At 38.9% G+C, this 18,410-nt stretch overlaps 2 protein-coding genes and 1 non-coding gene across 3 annotated transcripts in view; all 3 read left to right on the forward strand.

The window, feature by feature from the left end:
• Positions 1-3,314, forward strand: part of LOC136444437 (thioredoxin domain-containing protein 12-like) — a 102,003-nt gene extending 98,689 nt beyond the window's left edge. The window contains exon 7 of the mRNA XM_066441984.1: positions 931-3,314. Within this exon, the coding sequence (XP_066298081.1) occupies positions 931-1,007 (77 nt within the window). The 3' untranslated portion in view covers positions 1,008-3,314. The remainder of the gene's footprint in view (positions 1-930) is intronic.
• Trnac-gca (transfer RNA cysteine (anticodon GCA)) lies at positions 436-507 on the forward strand. Its single transcript has one exon. It is a non-coding gene; the product is annotated as a tRNA-Cys (tRNA).
• A 1,588-nt stretch (positions 3,315-4,902) lies between the features above and the next one.
• On the forward strand, positions 4,903-14,054 carry LOC136444587 (fatty-acid amide hydrolase 1-like). Its single transcript, XM_066442213.1, has 16 exons — positions 4,903-5,204; positions 5,908-6,021; positions 6,545-6,601; positions 6,699-6,788; positions 7,164-7,297; positions 7,479-7,685; positions 8,051-8,091; positions 8,395-8,519; positions 9,060-9,185; positions 9,780-9,880; positions 10,756-10,855; positions 10,979-11,019; positions 11,386-11,425; positions 11,878-11,989; positions 12,552-12,697; positions 13,080-14,054. Exons 1-16 carry the CDS (start codon positions 5,016-5,018, stop codon positions 13,191-13,193), a joined length of 1,737 nt encoding a protein of 578 aa, XP_066298310.1. The 5' UTR covers positions 4,903-5,015; the 3' UTR covers positions 13,194-14,054.
• The last annotated feature ends 4,356 nt before the right edge of the window (positions 14,055-18,410 follow it).

An 18,410-nucleotide genomic window follows, 5' to 3' on the forward strand; every position in this document is an offset into this window, starting at 1 on the left:
CCTAACTAATTATAGCTGTGTGCTGTATAATTAATCTTTTACTTTCTAGGGCTTTGTACTCTATATTAATCTAGATTAAGTCTTAGATCAACGCAATAAGAATTATATGATTTTTGCCATGATTAATTCAGTGGCAAAGAAATGTGCACATCAAAGATTGATGTATTCAGTAACAATTCCAATGTGTTTATCTTTGTCATGTTTGAAAAACTAAAGGGACTGACAGAAAACTTGCTTTTAAAACTTGTTTAGTTATAACAAAAAAATGTCTTTGTTATTATCCGTCATTGATTGTGTGGTTATGATAAGTTGATAGCAGAGATTATCTTCATTGACCTGGTATTGATATGCAAATATAAGTGCGACAACATCCTGTAACAGCTGTGTCACACACACAGCTCTTAGGCAGGTAACCAGCGTGCGTATTGTGTGAATGGGGGTATAGCTCAGTGGTAGAGCATTCGACTGCAGATCGAGAGGTCCCTGGTTCAAATCCGGGTGCCCCCTGCTATATTTTTTTATCAACTTTTGTAAAGCATAGGCAATTCCTTTTTGACAAGTTGCTAGGTATCAAGATTGTCCCCTTTTTCATATTTTTACATTTCTATCACTTGCTAAATTTGTTTGAATTTTTAATTCTTTTTGCTAAAAAAATGTTGGATACCTGTTTTTGCCAAGATATATTGTGGGGACCTTGTCCATTCAATTTCTTCATTGAAATAGATGTATTACTTGGTAAAACAGTTCGGAGATGTCAATGATTGTTTGGTCAAAATAGATGCCATTGCAGACAACAAAGCAAAGCTGATACAGTAGTATCCAAAAGGGCTTGAGATGACAAGATATGAGATGATGATGATAACTTTTGTTACATTTGCCTTTGAAGGAAGCGAACTTGTCATTAAACTTGACTTTTTTTCTGTTTTTCAGTGGTAGACTCCATGAAACTGGCACTAGAGAAGATTGCACCCGACACTCTCAACGCCCAGCATCCTGATGAACTCTGACCTCGCACGGAGCCCTGGGATACATAGGGAGAGCATCATGGGATATTTACTTTATTTTCCATTGTCATGAGGTTCCAAATACACAGCAGTATGTACTAAACATACATGGATTTGCCTGTACATAGCAGCACATAGACTTTATTTTAGAACTTAGCCAAGGCCTCACCAATTTGATACCTTGTCTCTTAAGGTTGTTAAATGAAAAAAAACGATGATTGGAGGGAAGAAAAAGCAAGCCTAACAACAGGAAAGTTTTGACAAGAGAAACAGTATTATCAGATGAAGTGTATCTTGAAGATCTGAAAAAAACTAGCAGAACTTTGTTTGGAAACATTAAATCCACTTAAAAAATCAGGACAAAAATCCATTTACCTTCTTCCTCCTAAGTATAAGGATGCTCAGACATTTGAAAAAAGATTGTATTAATACAGGAATAGGCAGCAGGAAAAATGTTAAAATTACTCATTTAGGACATAGTTTAATGAAAACACAACCCTGACAAAGTAATGATATTGGTGTGGCTTTAGTCATCTATTGTGTTTCTTCAACAAAAGTGGCCTTGGTGAAAACTGGGAAAGCATGGCTTGAAATTGTGTGATAACTTACTTTACTGTGTGTTAGCATGGCGTTATTCCTGTAGCAATCCCATACAGTAGATCTCTTTTCATTTAGATCACGCCCATATGTGAATGGTGACATCTCTTGCAACTGTAGAGAAAATGTATATAGTGCACATAAAATGATATTTGGTGCTTTACAAATTATGCAGCTGCAGTGCTTGAATGTTAATAGGGTTGACAGACAAGGAACAAGATTTTTATGCAATGTAAACAAAGTAGATGCTGTGAACAGAGATTTGACATCCATTGATGACTTTTCATAGTATATCTGTAATGCATTTCTGTTACTAGTAAGAGTTTGCCTCTTTTCATGTAAAACCTACAGCCAAAGAGTAATATGTTACCCAGAAACTTTTGGAAAGCTAACCAATTCTTGAGTCAAATTCTTACTATTTTTCACACTCCAGTTTAGTTTCATGACATGTCTTAATCATACTTCTTGGACAAACGCTTTTTCTTCTCAAACAACTAACTGGAAAACTATCTCAAAACCTTTCAACAAACAATTCAAATGTATTGCTAAGATTAGTTGAATGGATTGTACAGTCACTTTCAATATGTATTACAACCCTTGGTCAAAGAAACTGAACACATTTTCAACATTTCTTGATGTATTTCTTTGTGCAAGCAGTATACACTATCTGGGTCTTCTGTTCAAGCTCCTGAGTAATTCTTTCGTATTTTCACATTGACATTGACAATCTAGAACCCCTTGTCAAAACAGGAGCTCTTGCTGTAGTCAACTTGTGTTGCTCTGAAGTGTCCTTCAGTACTGTTTTATCTAATTAGTGAACTGCATATTACCCTTTCTACTTCTAATGTCTTTATTGGGAGCCAGATTGCGGACTAATCACCAGGAAAATGAAGACAAATGTCCACAAATACAGCTGTAGTTCACCACATCTCCCCCGTAAATAGACCTAAAGGCCTCGTTTGTCTCTATATCATGTTAGTTGCGCAGTATCTGTGTGAAAATGTCAACCAATTTTTGTTTGATGCATGATTACAGTAAGATAACAGAGTTATTGGGTGACCTTTGGCTTCTAAAGATATACCTATTCAATGTCTGATTTGCATCGGGTTTTGATTATCGCTGATTCTGTCGCAGATTGACAAGAGTTCAAACTGTTAAGGTATAAATCATTCTCTATGCACAAATTTGTATTCAAACTGTGTGTAAGGCACATCTTTTAAAATTCTGTGTTTTCCATTACATGCTTTTCTTATGCCAATTGTTGTAAAAGAACACTGAAAAGATCAGGTGCAAACCTATTTGTCATGATTCTTTAGTTATTGACAGTTTACAAGGTAATCATTGAAATAATTATCATACTTGCCGGTACAGAAATTCTATCACTGCAGTTGTATTATGTAATCCTACTGTATCAATTGTGTATAATCAAAATGGGTTTTTGATATGTTGACTATTTGAGGAATTTGTGTTTGTTCTATATAAATCTTCCTATGTGAAAACAGAGCCATTAGTATGCACTACTCTATCTTTTGCCACAATCGCTTGTCATGTCTTAGATACTAAACAGCATGATTTGACTGCTTATGAGACTATCATGACAGATCATATGATAAGTGATGTTTTGTATGTTTTATGGCTTCTTGGATATCTTCTCAGATATTTTTGGACCTATGGCATTTTATGATGGGAAATAAAAAGAGATTTTGAAAAACAGACTTGAAGTGGGTGTGATGTTTGCCATTACCTTTATGATTATGTATCATCATGAAAGTTTTACATCAGAAAAAAACTTTATGATGGTTTTGCTGTAAGGTATTTATTGAGGTAATTCTCTCCATACCATCTACTGGTATATGTAAAGATTGTTATAAAGGGGAAACCCAGGCTCATGAGTAGCAACAAGGTTTTTTTATGATGAAGCACTTTAATGCCAAAGTTGATCAGGAAAATGTCACTTTTAACTGATATCAGGGAACAAACATACAGGTTTAGACAGCACACTCTGTTAGGACGTAGATGTACTATCAGTCTCTCATGCTAGTTTTTAAACTTGGAGAGTGCCACACTCTAACAATGAATGTGAGTATGGCTTCTTAAGTACACCACACAGCATAGACAGAACAGATTCCAACACAGGACCCTGTATTACTGGCGACAAAATACAATATTATTTTGCCCCTTAAGCCCTTCCTCATAAAGTTTTATAACGTCATCGTGTAACAGTTAAAACAACACCAAACCATTAAAGCCATATTAGGCTTATGTGACGAGCGAACTTACATGTGTTCATGCCTTTTATCAGGTAGGTCAGGTAACCACTATGGGAAGTTAGAGACCAGATAATGCAAACTTGTTATTTGAAACACCATGAAAGGAAGCCCTTGAACAATAAAACTGATTGATGTAGACCAAGCTACATGTATTAGGTTAACTGCTGTTGCCCTCATTCTGTATCGTCATAAAAAGTTGTTTGGCGCTAGCGACGTAAACTTTGCTGTGATGAAAGGAAAAGTTCAACTTTGAAACTATGATGCAGGTGTAAAGCACAAACTCAGTTCACTGATTCAGAAGCAATTTCAAAGGGGCGTTTCACTTCGGCCATGCATCGGCTTGTAAATTGAATGAATCACAAAAAATTCAGATTTTAGTAGAAAGATCTAGAAAGTATGACCCATTATCTGATCAATCCTGTCGGCATTAGACTGGCTACGCGTACGTGGTTCCAATTATTAGAGAATTTGACAGTAAGATACCGTTCACAGTATCTTCCAAACAGATTTTTAGGTACAATACCATGGACTGAATTTAATGGAGTGTATCTAATAATACATTTGTCAACAATCAAAAAGTGAGGATGCATGGTCTAGAAAATATCAGAATATCAAGGTCAGCTGTCGATGATTACATTATGCAAACTTGAATTCTTGCAAAGGACTAAGTGGCTTTACTCAACCAGATAAGAACTAGTAACATGCTACCAAACAGGTGGTTATAATACTGGTAGCACTCCTTGCCTCTAAGGAAGCACGGTGCATTAGCATCACCATGCGGTTCTATTGAAAATGCCAACCTCGTCCCTTTGCAAGGCGTCACTCTCTGTTCAGATTGAAGTTGCAAATTTCGTAAATTAACTGGGTATCCGTAGGATCCACAGATTTAAATCATTGTGACTTTAAAGTATTAACATTATCATAGTCGCACCAAACATTATAACTACACATGAATGTCATAGCATCTTAATCGGACGTTTGCTAGGTCAATGACCGGTGCCCCCTATAAATTGAATGGTATAACCTACAGACCTAAGTAAAGGTCAATATGTAGGTTATGCGGAAGTAAGCGACCTTTGATCATCCATCTCTGTTCTTTATCGTAAAACCGGGGAACAAACTTTTTTTATAGAATTTCGTCACCATGGACAGGTTTAAAACCACCCCAGAGGTTTTAGCCGGTGTTAGCTCGGTGTTAGCCGGTGTCGTGACGTGTTATGTCGGTCTGAAGGTCTACCAGAAACAGCAGCTGAAGAAGAAAGCCTTGAGGAAGAGAGAAGAAAGTCGGAAGGCCTTGCAAGACGTGCGAAGATCTGTGGCTACTGACGATCAGGTGAGATTCTACACTGTGGTTTGATAAAGAAGATGAACTGTGCAAGTGCAACGCGCGGTCCGGACAGTGCTTGGATGGGAGCCTCACGAAGCTTTCCACGAAATCGTCTTCCGGGAGGGACGTAAAACGGGGGTCCCGTGCTCGAGGAGGTGCCTCGAACACGTTAAACAGCCTCATTACCCTACACATTGGGTACCTGCCTGTGGCACTGGCTGCAAATACACCTGATATTATATGCGTAATCGTGTTAACGTTGTTGTTGTTGTTGTTGTTGTTGTTGTGGTCTATAATTTATATGGCTAGACGTGGTATCTTGGTACTGCGTTTTTGTTTCACTTGGTTCAGTTACGAGTCAATTGTCTCTCTAGGTATTTAGCACTTGGTGACTTTTTTTTGCGTGTTGCTGGAATAGATTCTATGAGAGCTACATAAACCATCATACCAAAAACAACAACAGCAACTTGTTCTTGATTGAGTCCCGTGGGATCCCGTGGTACTCCCGTGTGTTTACATAAGAAATCGGGCTTATCTGATTAAAAAACTCCTTTGTACAAGTCATTTTGCACATATCTATGACTAATGTAATTGTATAAGACAATGAAGGGGCCTCTTTCTCAAAACGTTGTATTATCTTTAACGGTTAACCCAGTATTGATTAAGAATTGAAATAATTAAACCGTTTTTGATGTATTCCTTTATTTAGCCAACAGCAGCTAAAAGAAGGGAGATTCTGTCCCTGACTCTGCCCCAACTCAGCCAGCAGCTGAGAGATGGGCAGCTGGCAGCTGTTCAGGTGCTACAGGCATTCCAGGAGAAGGTTAGACATTTCCATTCCCAGATGAAAGTCTTTGGTCCATCTCACAATATACATGAGGCTTTTCACAGACCACATAGTATATAATTTCAATCCCTCAATTAATCAACAGCATGTTGTCATGTTTAAGAGATACACTGTCATCCAACTTGGGGCAAAGGACGTCAAATACAAAGTCTGTATTGTATACATTTTCACGTGAGTTTATTGTTGCTTTTAGAATCCTGTCATCAAAATAAGAGGGTAATGATAGGATCACGAGGTGTTGTTCACAAGATTGAAGATTATCAAACTTTAAGGAACATCCTGTCAATAGTGCCAAAAATTCTTATTGACAGGAAACTCCTGTCAATAGTGCCAAACATCTTGTCAATAGTGGCCTGTCAATAGTGCCAGAAAGTTCTTATTGACATGAACATCCTCTCAGTAGTGAGAAAAAGATTCTTATTGACAGGAACATTCCTAAATCAAACTGATCATGAAACAGACTGTTATAAAAGCTTATTACTTTTATTTTCCACCACAGGCAACTGTAGAGAATGAGAAGCTGAACTGCCTGACTGAGCCAGTGCCTGATGCCTTGGTGGGTACATGGTGTTTTGCAGTAATGTATGGAAATGTCATGCACAGATTTTTGTCATGAATAAACTTGTTGGTAACCTATGTTGTTTGTTGTGTAGGCAACAGCTCAAGACTTGGATGCTGGAGGAGGGAAATCAGGGCTACTGCATGGTGTTCCTGTGTCTATCAAGGATAATGCAGACATCAAGGTAAGAAATTCAACACAGCAACAATGTGTACAAAACTCAAACCCTATGTTACTTGTATGAAGGTTAGTCACCCAGGTATTACAATGTTTAAATACAATTCAATCTCTACAACTGGATAAGATAGACGAACCCTACATTATTTTCATGCATTTGTGACGTAAAAAGAATGAATGAATTGTTTGAGTGAGTGGTTGATTGTTTGAGTGTGTGGTTTATTTTGAGTGACTGAGTGAATGAGTGAGTGAGTGAGTGAGTGAGTGAGTGAGTGAAATTGTACTCTTTTACCTTAATGCAGCCTGTATCTATTGGCAATTTTGGTGTATTACACCCCCTGACACTGGGAATATTAACCTACGAGTATGTTCTGTTGACCAGGGCATGGCGACCACCATGGGTGTAACAAAGAACCAGGACACACCTGTAGATGAGGATGCTGTTATTGTCCAGGTGCTGAAGAAACAAGGAGCCGTGCCTTTTGTCAAGACCAACATTCCACAGACTCTACTCAGGTACTGAGAAGTGATGAAATGTATCTCCAGTTCATTTAGTCAAAAGCTAATCTTACCACCTTTTGTATATATTAAGTAAATAAAGACAGATGCTATGTATAATGCATCTATGTTCAGTGTTAACAAGTACTATGAGCAGTGGACTTAATTTCACACTGTGTTTCTTTGTACTTGAACACAGTATAGCCTGCAGCAACCCTGTCTTTGGTGAGACCGTGAACCCATTTGACCCCACGCGGACCCCGGGTGGGTCGTCGGGCGGGGAGGCAGCCTTGATCAGGAGCGGGGGGTCAGTCCTGGGGATTGGCACCGACATCGGCGGGAGTGTACGCATCCCTGCCCACTTCTGTGGAGTGTATGGATTCAAGCCAACTGCATACAGGATCAGGTAGGCACTTTTCACTCACTCACTCACTCACTCACTCACTCACTCACTCACTCACTCACGCACTCACTCACGCACTCACTCTCTCACACACTCACTCACTCATACACTCACTCATTCATTCACTTACTCACCCACTCACACACACACTCTCATCTACGCACTCACTTACACACTCACTCATTCACTCACTCACACTCACACACTCAATTACTCACACACTCAATCACTCATTAACACTCAATTAATCAATCAATCAATCAACCAGTCACTTAGTCAATCAATCAATCAATCACACTCACTCACTCACTCACTTTCTGTACATGTGTATCCCTGTACATCCCTTCTAATGTTTTCATATTTTGCAGTCCCAAAGGTTTCCAAAGCGGTTCTCCTGGCCAACAAGGAGGTATGTACTGTTTCCTAGTTCCTCTCAAACCTCATACAGTCTGTCAATCGTTTTTCCATGTCCTGAAGTATGACAAAGACAATATTTTATGTTAATTGCTGATACTGTTTGGACATCCTATACCGGTACGGGTAGTAGTTTGTTGATATTTTCGTAGCACAGTAGTTGAATTTTTGTTTTTTCACAAGGACTAGAGATGTTCACATGGTATGGTAAAGATGACAATTGAAAGTGTTGGCTTTCTGTTGAATAAACAAAAGTTTGATTGAGACTGAAATCTGAGATTTGTTTTTCTATCCTTAGTGGTTTCATCTCCAGGTCTGATGGCCAGAGATGTGGCTAGTTTAGCCCTGGGCATGAAGGCTCTGCTGGTACCAGACATGTTTCAACTGGACCCTCTGGTGGTACCCATACCATTCAGACAAGAGGTGGGGCAAGCTCTGTACTACACTAAGAAAAAATTGTACACACAATGTATAAGTTGTAAATGCAGAAATGTTTGCAATAGTTTTATGTCCGTGGTTTTTGTGGTGATCTCTTCATCGCGACCCAGGGCAAAAGTTTTTCCCATCTAACCCCTTGTCTAAGGACTACGTACATGGTACAGTATTATGAGGCACCTGTTATGGTAATACGCAAATTAAATCCCTGCAAACTTAAATGCATTTACAGTATTTTTTCATGCTTGCCTAATCTGTATCTTTTGTGAAGGTACTACAACATCATTGATAAAAAATGAGTAATCTGAGGCACATGTATAATTATGTAGAACAAAAGGTGATGTGTCAAAAGTGTCTTGCGTATTGTCATGCCTGTTTCCCCTCTCTCAATTTTCTCAAAGCTTACGAGGGTTTAAAGCAAACAAACAAAACTCTGAGGGTGCCAAGTCCAATTTGCTAACTTAAAGATATTTTAAATTTGTTAGAACTCCTTTTTCTTTTTACAGTTATGTCCTTTTCCTTCTGCAGATGTATGAAGATAAGAAGCCCATGAGGATAGGTTACTTCACCAGCCTACATTTCTTCCCCCCCACCCCATCCATGGGGAGGGCTGTCATCCTGGCAAAGGAAGCCTTGGAGAAAGCTGGACACACGGTAACAAGAGTTTGTTTGGCAGAATTGTAGATTTGCAGAGGGAAAATAGACCAGCCTACAAAGCTCGTTGCTGCAACTTGAATTACAGCTGTGCGTCTTGATTTGAAATCGTGGTGGCACAGTGCAGCTTTGAAAAATGAAGCGAAAATTAAGGCTTGCACTTCGATAATGACATCAACAAGAATCAGTCACAATCATGCATGGCCATGGCTAGCCGCAGGTACAAGATTCAAGTCTGTGAATAAAGCAGTTGGCTGCAACAAATGGTGTAATTTGTCCCACTTGCTCAAGAACCACCACATCAATGTTGGCCTTTAACTCAGCAGGATTGTGCTTTTTCTTTTAATATCTGTTTCGATATTATTCCAGGTTGTTAATATTGATTACTAGAAATATTACTTGGTATGGTCAAAATTTTTGCTTATTCATTATAGTGGTGCGTTTAGATTTTTGCTGGTGCTCCCAATTTTTATGGCCAGGGTTGAAAACTGCTTCCAGGTCAGAAAGTTAGTCTGAAGTCCTGAGCAAACATATTCATTAATTTGAAACATGCAGAATGCTTGATTTGCCAGTAACTGAATGCCTTTATTCCAGCTGGTTGCATTTGATGTACCAGACGATATGTATGCAAGCATTGAATTATCTCAGAGGCTTATCACTGCAGATAACGGACAAACCTTCTACACAAAGTGGCTGTGAGTAGTACAACTTTTGCTCTAGGTTAGAACTTGAATTACCAATTTCGTCAGACAATGCTAGATTCTACTAAGTAGTCATTTTTTCATCAATTGTCTATTCCTATGTTTTTGACAGATGTCTTTTGTCATGCAATCCGATTTTACATTTACAAATTAAGTAAGTTGTCAAAAAAAGTTAAGCCAGACCTCTTCTGTTACAGTATCAAAGTGAACTGTAATTTCCAGCACAAAAAATTGGACTTACTTAAATTTTCGACTGATCAACTCCAGTCTTTGTCAAGGAGTAATCCACTGCTTCTGTGATGTCACGTTGTGCAGATAGTGACTTGGTGAGCAGTGGATCATAAGTTGCAGAAAGTCTGACACCCTCCATTCAGTTGAGGGATGGTTGTAAAGCCCTCTTGAAAAAAAAGTCTGGTTGTGTGTCCAAGATTCTTACTTACTTGTCCAGTGAAAACCGAGTTTACCAGGCTTTTTTGGCAAGACGGATAAAAGAAGCCATGTTGATACTTGCGTGATCCGTCATCAAGCTGGTAAATCATTTGAACATTGTTTTCGACAGTACACACCCCTATTTTGTTCTTATGAAAACGACAGACAGGTCATTGAAACGTCTCCAAAACAATAAAATAGGGTTGGGTACCAACAAAAAATATGTTCAATGCACAACGTGATTACTCAGAAGCAGTGGATTGCTCATTAATTGACTGGAGTTAATCATTCAAACATTTGGGTACTATTAAGTCCAATCTTTTGTGTTGGAAATTACAGTTCAACATTGATGCAGAATGACTTATACCAACAACTTTCAAGTGATGATTAAGGTTTCTTTTTGGGGTGAGACAGAAGTACATTCATGTATTCTATTTCAGGAAAGGAGAAATTGTGGATGATACTTTAAAGAGCCAAATTAGTCTCATGACCATGCCACTCTACCTGCGCAAGATTGTTGGTGTTCTACTCAAGCCAATTGTAAGTCTACTTGAACTGTATACATACCTTTCCTCATTAGTCTTTATTTCAGTAAAAAAAAGGACTGGTAAATTGATTGAAAAAGTAACTGGAGAGATGAATTTTCATTTGTGTGTTTTTCAGTGGCCAAGGATTAGTAGGACCATGTCATACCGGTTACTGGGGTAAGAGATTTAGTTTATCACTTAAGTTGATTAATCATTGTGCTATATGATATATCATAAATGCTCAAAATACAAAAATGTCTGAGAATGCAAAAAGTCATGGGACGGATGTACGCTGTTCAGAATTTCTGTTTCATTTGTGGCATGACGTGGTACAGGTATGTTCTTCCCACAAGGAAAGACAAATACATAAAATCTAGTTTTTTTTGTAGGGTAAGACAGAAGTAGGTACATGTATTCTGTTCCAGGAAAGGTGAAATCATGAATGACAGTATAAAGAGACAAATCATAAGATTGCTCTTGTATACAATATACAAAATATGATATATTTCAGTGACAGTTTAAGATTTCCCTTTGTTGGTTTAGGTCAATCTACGAACTCTGGCAAAGGCTGAGAGAGAGAGAGGTATGTACATGTAATACTGTAAATGCAGAAATGTTTGCGGCCTTTTTTGTTTGTGGTTTTGCGGTAAGCTCTTCACTGCCCAACTTAAAACCCCTGCGAAAAGTTTTATCCTCTTAAACCATCTGTATTTGAAGTGTTACGTACTGTACATTATACAGTATTCTACTATATTTCAAGTTCCATGAGTGGGTGATATTTGCACAGGACACGATCTGCACACTATGTGCAGTACTGTAGTATTCCGACTTGTCTTAGATACTTTACATCTCTATGTGTATGTGTATGGTCAAAAGAGACCGCAAGAAATTCATGATCAGCACGTCTATAGGACCCTTGCCAAGAAGATGTGAGGCCATGCACCGTAGCCATCCTGGTTTCTGACTGAACATCAATGAATGACTGAATGAGTGTATATTGATGTATGTATGCTATATCGGATGTGTTTCCTTCAGGAGTACATCCAGAAGTTCCTGGCCCAGTGGAGGGAGCAGGAACTAGACGCGTTGCTGTGCCCGTCATTCGGTATGCCTGCCTGCAAACCAGAGCACACTGGTCGCTTGGTCGGTACGTCAATCATCATATACTTATTGTGTATTATTAATCGGTAACCTTTCCATGATTTTGTGTACAACTCTTATGAGAGAAGTCATGATTTTCATTTTGATATTTGTAGAAATTACACCTGTTTACGGTATGTCAATTTTTTTCCCTAACATCTCTCTCTCTCTATCCAATTTAACGTCTTTTGTTCCCCATCATCTGGGGGTTAGATGTGCTTGCACATGGATGGGAAAGCCCCAGAACTCCTCATCAAGTGCAAGTCCTTTTTTGTAGCAAGAGTTTTTACGGCTGGATGCCCTTCCTAACGCCAACCCAAACCCTACTGCTGGGCTTAGGACATGGGAAATGTGTGTTAAGTGCCTTTCCCAAGGGCACAACGTCTGGGTGCATGTCCGGACATGTCTGGGTACTCCACTGGGGATTGAACCTGGGTCTTATTGGTTCATAGCCGGATGCTCTGCCGCTGTGCTACACAGACGCCACTGCTACACAGACGTGATAGTAATGAAAGATTTAGTCCTTCGTCTTTAAGCCAAATTATCATACTTTCTTTCTGTCTGTGCAGTTGCTACATGCTACACGATGCTTTTCAACCTCCTCAACTTTCCTGCCGGAGTTGTTCCCGTTACCATGGTAACCGAGGAGGATGACAGGCTGCTGAATGATTGGCGTGGTTATGGCAACGACCTGGTTGACCAGCTTCTTAGAAAGGTTAGGATCATTCCAGTGGTTTGCAATGTGTTATCCAGTTTGTACCAGCGTTGTCACAAGATTGTGTTGAAATCAAGATAAGAAAATGACTAGAATGAATTCTGCATGGAAGCCTTATAGATAACTTAATTGTAGATTTTAACATAGCATTCTTGTTTTATAGGTTATATCATGAACTGTTGATTTTTTTCCACAGACAACCAAAGGCGCATTAGGTCTGCCTGCATCTGTTTTGTAATGAACTGTAAAGTTTGTTGTTTCCTACAGACAAGCAAAGATGCAGTAGGTCTGTTACATAAAGTTTCCCACAGACAACCAAAAGTGCAGTAGGTCTGCCTGTGTCTGTTACATCATGAATTATAAAGCTTGTTGTTTCTCACAGTCAACCAAAGGTGCAGTGGGTCTCCCCGTGGCTGTCCAGTGTGTGGCGCTGCCGTGGCAGGAGGAGAGGTGCCTCAGGCTCATGAAGGAGGTGGAGACTCTGTGCGGCCTGTGATGACCTCTGTCTTTACCCGAGAATTACCAACCCCTGAGTGACATCGAGCTCCAGACTTGTGCCTTGGTTTTGTTGCTTTAAATGATTTGAGTGAACTGCCAAATGGAAAAAGATGTGAATTCATCTCCATACTTGATTAGGTTTTTGGCACCAAATTTGAATCAGTTAATATGTAGTTTAGCAACATCGAAGTTTGTCCATTGATTAAATCAAGTTAGAGCAACATTTAGATTTTCTGTTTTTTTCTGATCATCTTATAAGGATAAGTGAAGTATGTATGCCCATGCAGGACTTCAATGAGTGTAAAGTGCAAGTATTTAGTTATTAAACACACAGGTTTTTAAACACACAAGTTTTTAAACACACATGTTCTTATTTATAATTAAAAATAGATTGAGTAGCTAGTAGCCAGGCAATTAAATTCAGTGTAACCAGGCAAGCAAAATGCTTACTGATATTTATGCAAAGGGTATGTGCAAGAATCATTTTCCTTACTGACATTTATGCAAAGGGTATGTGCAAGAATCATTTTCCTTACTGACATTTATGCAAAGGGTATGTGCAAGAATCATTAATGAGATAAGGTTATTGTGCAGGTATGTATGGTATTGTTTTTAATGTCATACAAAAAGTTTCATGCAGTAAAAAATTCACTGATTTTATAGATTTAGTGATTTTGAAAAATGGTTATGGGAAATTCAGAGAACCAAGTAATGAAATTGTTGTGAACTGACAGAGTTTTCAATAAGCCATGACTTTAGAGAGTTGGCTCTGTGACCTGTAGTTACTAGATCACATTCTGTCTACATTGTTCATGTTTACTGTACCGTTAGTTTGAAATAAATTGAAAGTTCACATGTCTCCATGTATTGTGTATAATTGTGTGTGATGGCAAAACCTTTTGTCAGTATTTTAGACGACAGGAATTGATATATGTACCAATTTTATGATGCTATATATGGAACGTTGCAATTGGTGAAACTGAAAAGTGACAAAAAATCTCCATATTCAACCTTTCCTTCTCATGATACGCTCTGGTAAAGAATGTCTCAATATTAGAAAGACTATAGCTAGAACGGTTTGTCCATGATTAATTCCCGGTATTAAGGTGGTCCGGGTAATCCTTATTGTCTCGAACAAACACAAGAAAGAAAGGGACCTAAAACCCTATAGGAGCCCATCTCGTTTCCAAAGTCGCAGATCTAGGAATGAGCGATGCTTTGTACGGGTCTTTTGGAACGGGGGTTCCAACATGGAGGTGTGATTAGGGATGAATTTCCGCTTTTTGAGTATGATTTTATGGTGCAAGCTGGAGGTTCGTCTTCAAAATGTCTAATATGCAACTAATGATAGTTAAACGTAGCATGAAACTACGTATACTTGAGTGAACGTTACAGGGATATGACAGGTTTTTATGTTATTAATGGTACCCATTTTTAAGGATAATTGAACACGACAACATGTTGCCATGTAGAATACTAAAATCCCCATGACAAAAAATCAGACAAATACCGGAAACAGGTAGAAGCAAGGGCGGAGGTAGTGTGTGCCTGAAAATGTGTCCCATCAAGGGCGACTTTCTTGGAAGTCGCGGCGTTTGGAACCGCCACACGACGGGCACTACAGCTTCTTCTCTTGCCTTTCTTAAGCATCGATCGCAAAATCTGAAATAGAACCGTTCATTTTACACTGTAGTCGACTCTTTTTACGAAGAGAATACCCATATCATATCATTTGTGTTCACATATGTATTATTCAAGCGGATGAACAGTTAGAATAGACGGCTGCAGTTGTCATACAAAATCGAATAAGATCTCCAAGCAGATGTTGGGGTGAAAGATTATAATGTTTTCTGAGTGACGGCCGGGCTTCTCCGACAGTCCCCTGCCCCCGTATAAGTGAGTGAACAGTTGAGTAAAAGCTCAAAGTCCTCAATGGAAGCGAATGATGTTCATCTATATCCTTAAAGCAAGCATTGCGGTCAAAACTTTATGTGTAGACGAATATAGGCGGCGCTTCGACTAATGTGACATGAGCTCCACACCAGCACTTCAAAATCGACCCTTGCTGCGCCAAGGCGTGTTTCGAGAAGTCTTACAGGTCATTCTAATGTAGGTGGATATTTTCAGACAGGTTTGGTTCAGTATTCACTAGATTCAAGTCTAATTAATATTTTCGCATTTTACCAGACGGGAGCATATACCCTATTGGAGCCTAATCTGCAGTACCGCTCCCGGCCGTATCACGAAAAATGACAAAGGAGACCGTCAAATTGTCAAATTTCGGCCTTTTCGGGAATGGGGAAATTGCGAAAGACCCGCAAAGGGGTTTGAAGCTTTTCGTCTTATTTGACCTTGAACTCGAAACTGAGACTACGTAAAACAAAGAATTAAGATATCTAAGACATTTCGCTCAAAATATAATGTGACATTGGGTCATAAATAACATGTTTCACTCGTATTTCACACATAGAAGGGGTCTGGTGTACATTTCATTTAAATTGTCTCTTTTTAAAAGGTTACCACACCCAAATCTTTATCGTAATGTATGAAATAAGAAGATGTTTAACAAATACAACGGTGTTTACGTCGGTTTACAGATCAACAGATCCAAATTCTTTTCAAAAAGCTGTGAGTGGTGAGGTGTTTGGATGACTTAACGGTGTAACGGTGAATCCTCACGGTGAATGAATGGTTGATATTATCATAATCTATTCACGTAATATTCTGGAAGCATTTTTTGCATTTCATACGTGAAATGTTGTACAGTATAGGGTATTGATGCCATAGAAATAGTTTGTAGGTGTACTTCATTGAATTTCGTGGCTGGAATAGTCATGTTGCACTAATGTTTCCTAAACAATGCGCTATGTCAGACCACAAACAAAACTTTAAAGTCAGAGAATTCATAGAGAGCTACTCCATGGCCAGGACCACATCACACTTTGTCAAAAATAGCAGCTACCAAGTATATTCTAGAGCACCAAGACGTATTTCGAACCTTACAAAGGGGCTATTAACTAATTGGCCTTAAATTTGTAAGACTACTTAAGAAACCTTCTTATGGAAAAAAGTAATTTAGTTGGGGATAACATATATATATAAAACAAGGAACATTATACATATTTAACCTTCCTTGGCTGTACGTATCTTACTTGGGGCACAGGCCCTTAGGGCCGCAGGTTTAAGACAGCTTAGACTTCTATAAGGAAGCTACCGCTCAAGACAACTGACAATCATTGCCATCTTGTAAGGTTTAGAGTACGTCATGTGAGCTTTGGTAGTCTTTTTTGTGGTAAAGGTGGACCATTCAGAATTAGTTGACCCCGAAGGGTACCATACGGTAGTAGTTTACCCCGAAGGGTACACCAAACGATAGTGCGCACCACTCTACCTGTGAGCTTTGGTAGCTGTCATTTGTATACAAATAACATGCCAGCAAATCGTCACTACTCAGTCAGTAGCACTATAAGCTCTGTGGCTCTGCAAGTTTTGTTTGTGGTCGAAATTGTGCCTTGTTTATCAAACATCAACGTAACAACCATATCCTTACTCCATGAGAGCTACTCCATGGCCAGGACCACATCACACTTTGTCAAAAATAGCAGCTACCAAGTATATTCTAGAGCACCAAGACGTATTTCGAACCTTACAAAGGGGCTATTAACTAATTGGCCTTAAATTTGTAAGACTACTTAAGAAACCTTCTTATGGAAAAAAGTAATTTAGTTGGGGATAACATATATATATAAAACAAGGAACATTATACATATTTAACCTTCCTTGGCTGTACGTATCTTACTTGGGGCACAGGCCCTTAGGGCCGCAGGTTTAAGACAGCTTAGACTTCTATAAGGAAGCTACCGCTCAAGACAACTGACAATCATTGCCATCTTGTAAGGTTTAGAGTACGTCATGTGAGCTTTGGTAGTCTTTTTTGTGGTAAAGGTGGACCATTCAGAATTAGTTGACCCCGAAGGGTACACCAAACGATAGTGCGCACCACTCTACCTGTGAGCTTTGGTAGCTGTCATTTGTATACAAATAACATACCAGCAAATCGTCACTACTCAGTCAGTAGCACTATAAGCTCTGTGGCTCTGCAAGTTTTGTTTGTGGTCGAAATTGTGCCTTGTTTATCAAACATCAACGTAGCAACCATATCCTTACTCCGACAAGATATTTCTATGGCACAAGTACATTATAAAGGACTATCAATCATATATAAAAAAACGTTTCTCGACTGAATAACTTTATGTACATGTCTTAGCTAGCAGCCGTATCTAAATGAATAGATTATGATAATGTGGGCCATAGCAATATTGGCACTCACCGTTGCATCGTGAAGTAAACAAACACCTTACAGCATTTTTAAGGGAAATTCGATCTATTGATTGATAAACCGACATCAACACTTTTGCATTTGTGCAACGGTCTCTTACTTTATCAATTGCAATTAAGATTTTGAGTGTAGTATGCTTTCAGAAAGGGATAATTTATTAGCAAATGTAGACTTGACTACTTTTATTTGTAAAATGCTAAGGAAACATATAATTTTTCACCTAATATCCCATTGTATTTATGGCACAATGTCTAAAATATTGTAATAATGGTCTAACATAGTCACAGCTTCGAGTTCAAGGTCAAATAAGCCTCAAAACTTCAAACCCCTTTGCGAGTCTTTCACCATTTCCCCATTCCCGAAAAGACCAAAATTTGACAATTTGGCGGTCTCCTTTGTCACTTTTCGTGATACGGCCGGGAACGGTACTGCAGATTAGGCTCCAATAGGGTATATACTCCCGTCTTTAAAAGTGCGAAAATAATCATGGCATTACACTTAAAGCCGGTGAACACTCGACCAAACCTGTCTGAAAATCTTCACATACATTTAGAATGACCTATAGGCCTTTTCAAAACATGCGTTGGCATAGCAAGGGTAGATTTGTAAGTGTTGGGGTGGAGCTCATGTCACATGTCGAAGCGCCACCTATATTCGTGTACACGTCAAGTTTTGTCCGTAATGACTAATTTTAGGATATATGCGGACATCATTCGCTTCTCTTGAGAACTTTGGGCTTTTACTCAAGTGTTCACCCACTTATATGGGGGTAAGGAACTGTCAGAGAAGCCCGGCCGTCACTCAGAAAAGTCATAATCTTTCACTCCAACATCTGCTTTAAGATCTAATCCGACTTCCTATGACAAGTTTTTTCTG

The sequence above is a fragment of the Branchiostoma lanceolatum genome, chromosome 11, assembly GCF_035083965.1.
Source record: "Branchiostoma lanceolatum isolate klBraLanc5 chromosome 11, klBraLanc5.hap2, whole genome shotgun sequence".
Classification (NCBI taxonomy): domain Eukaryota; kingdom Metazoa; phylum Chordata; class Leptocardii; order Amphioxiformes; family Branchiostomatidae; genus Branchiostoma; species Branchiostoma lanceolatum.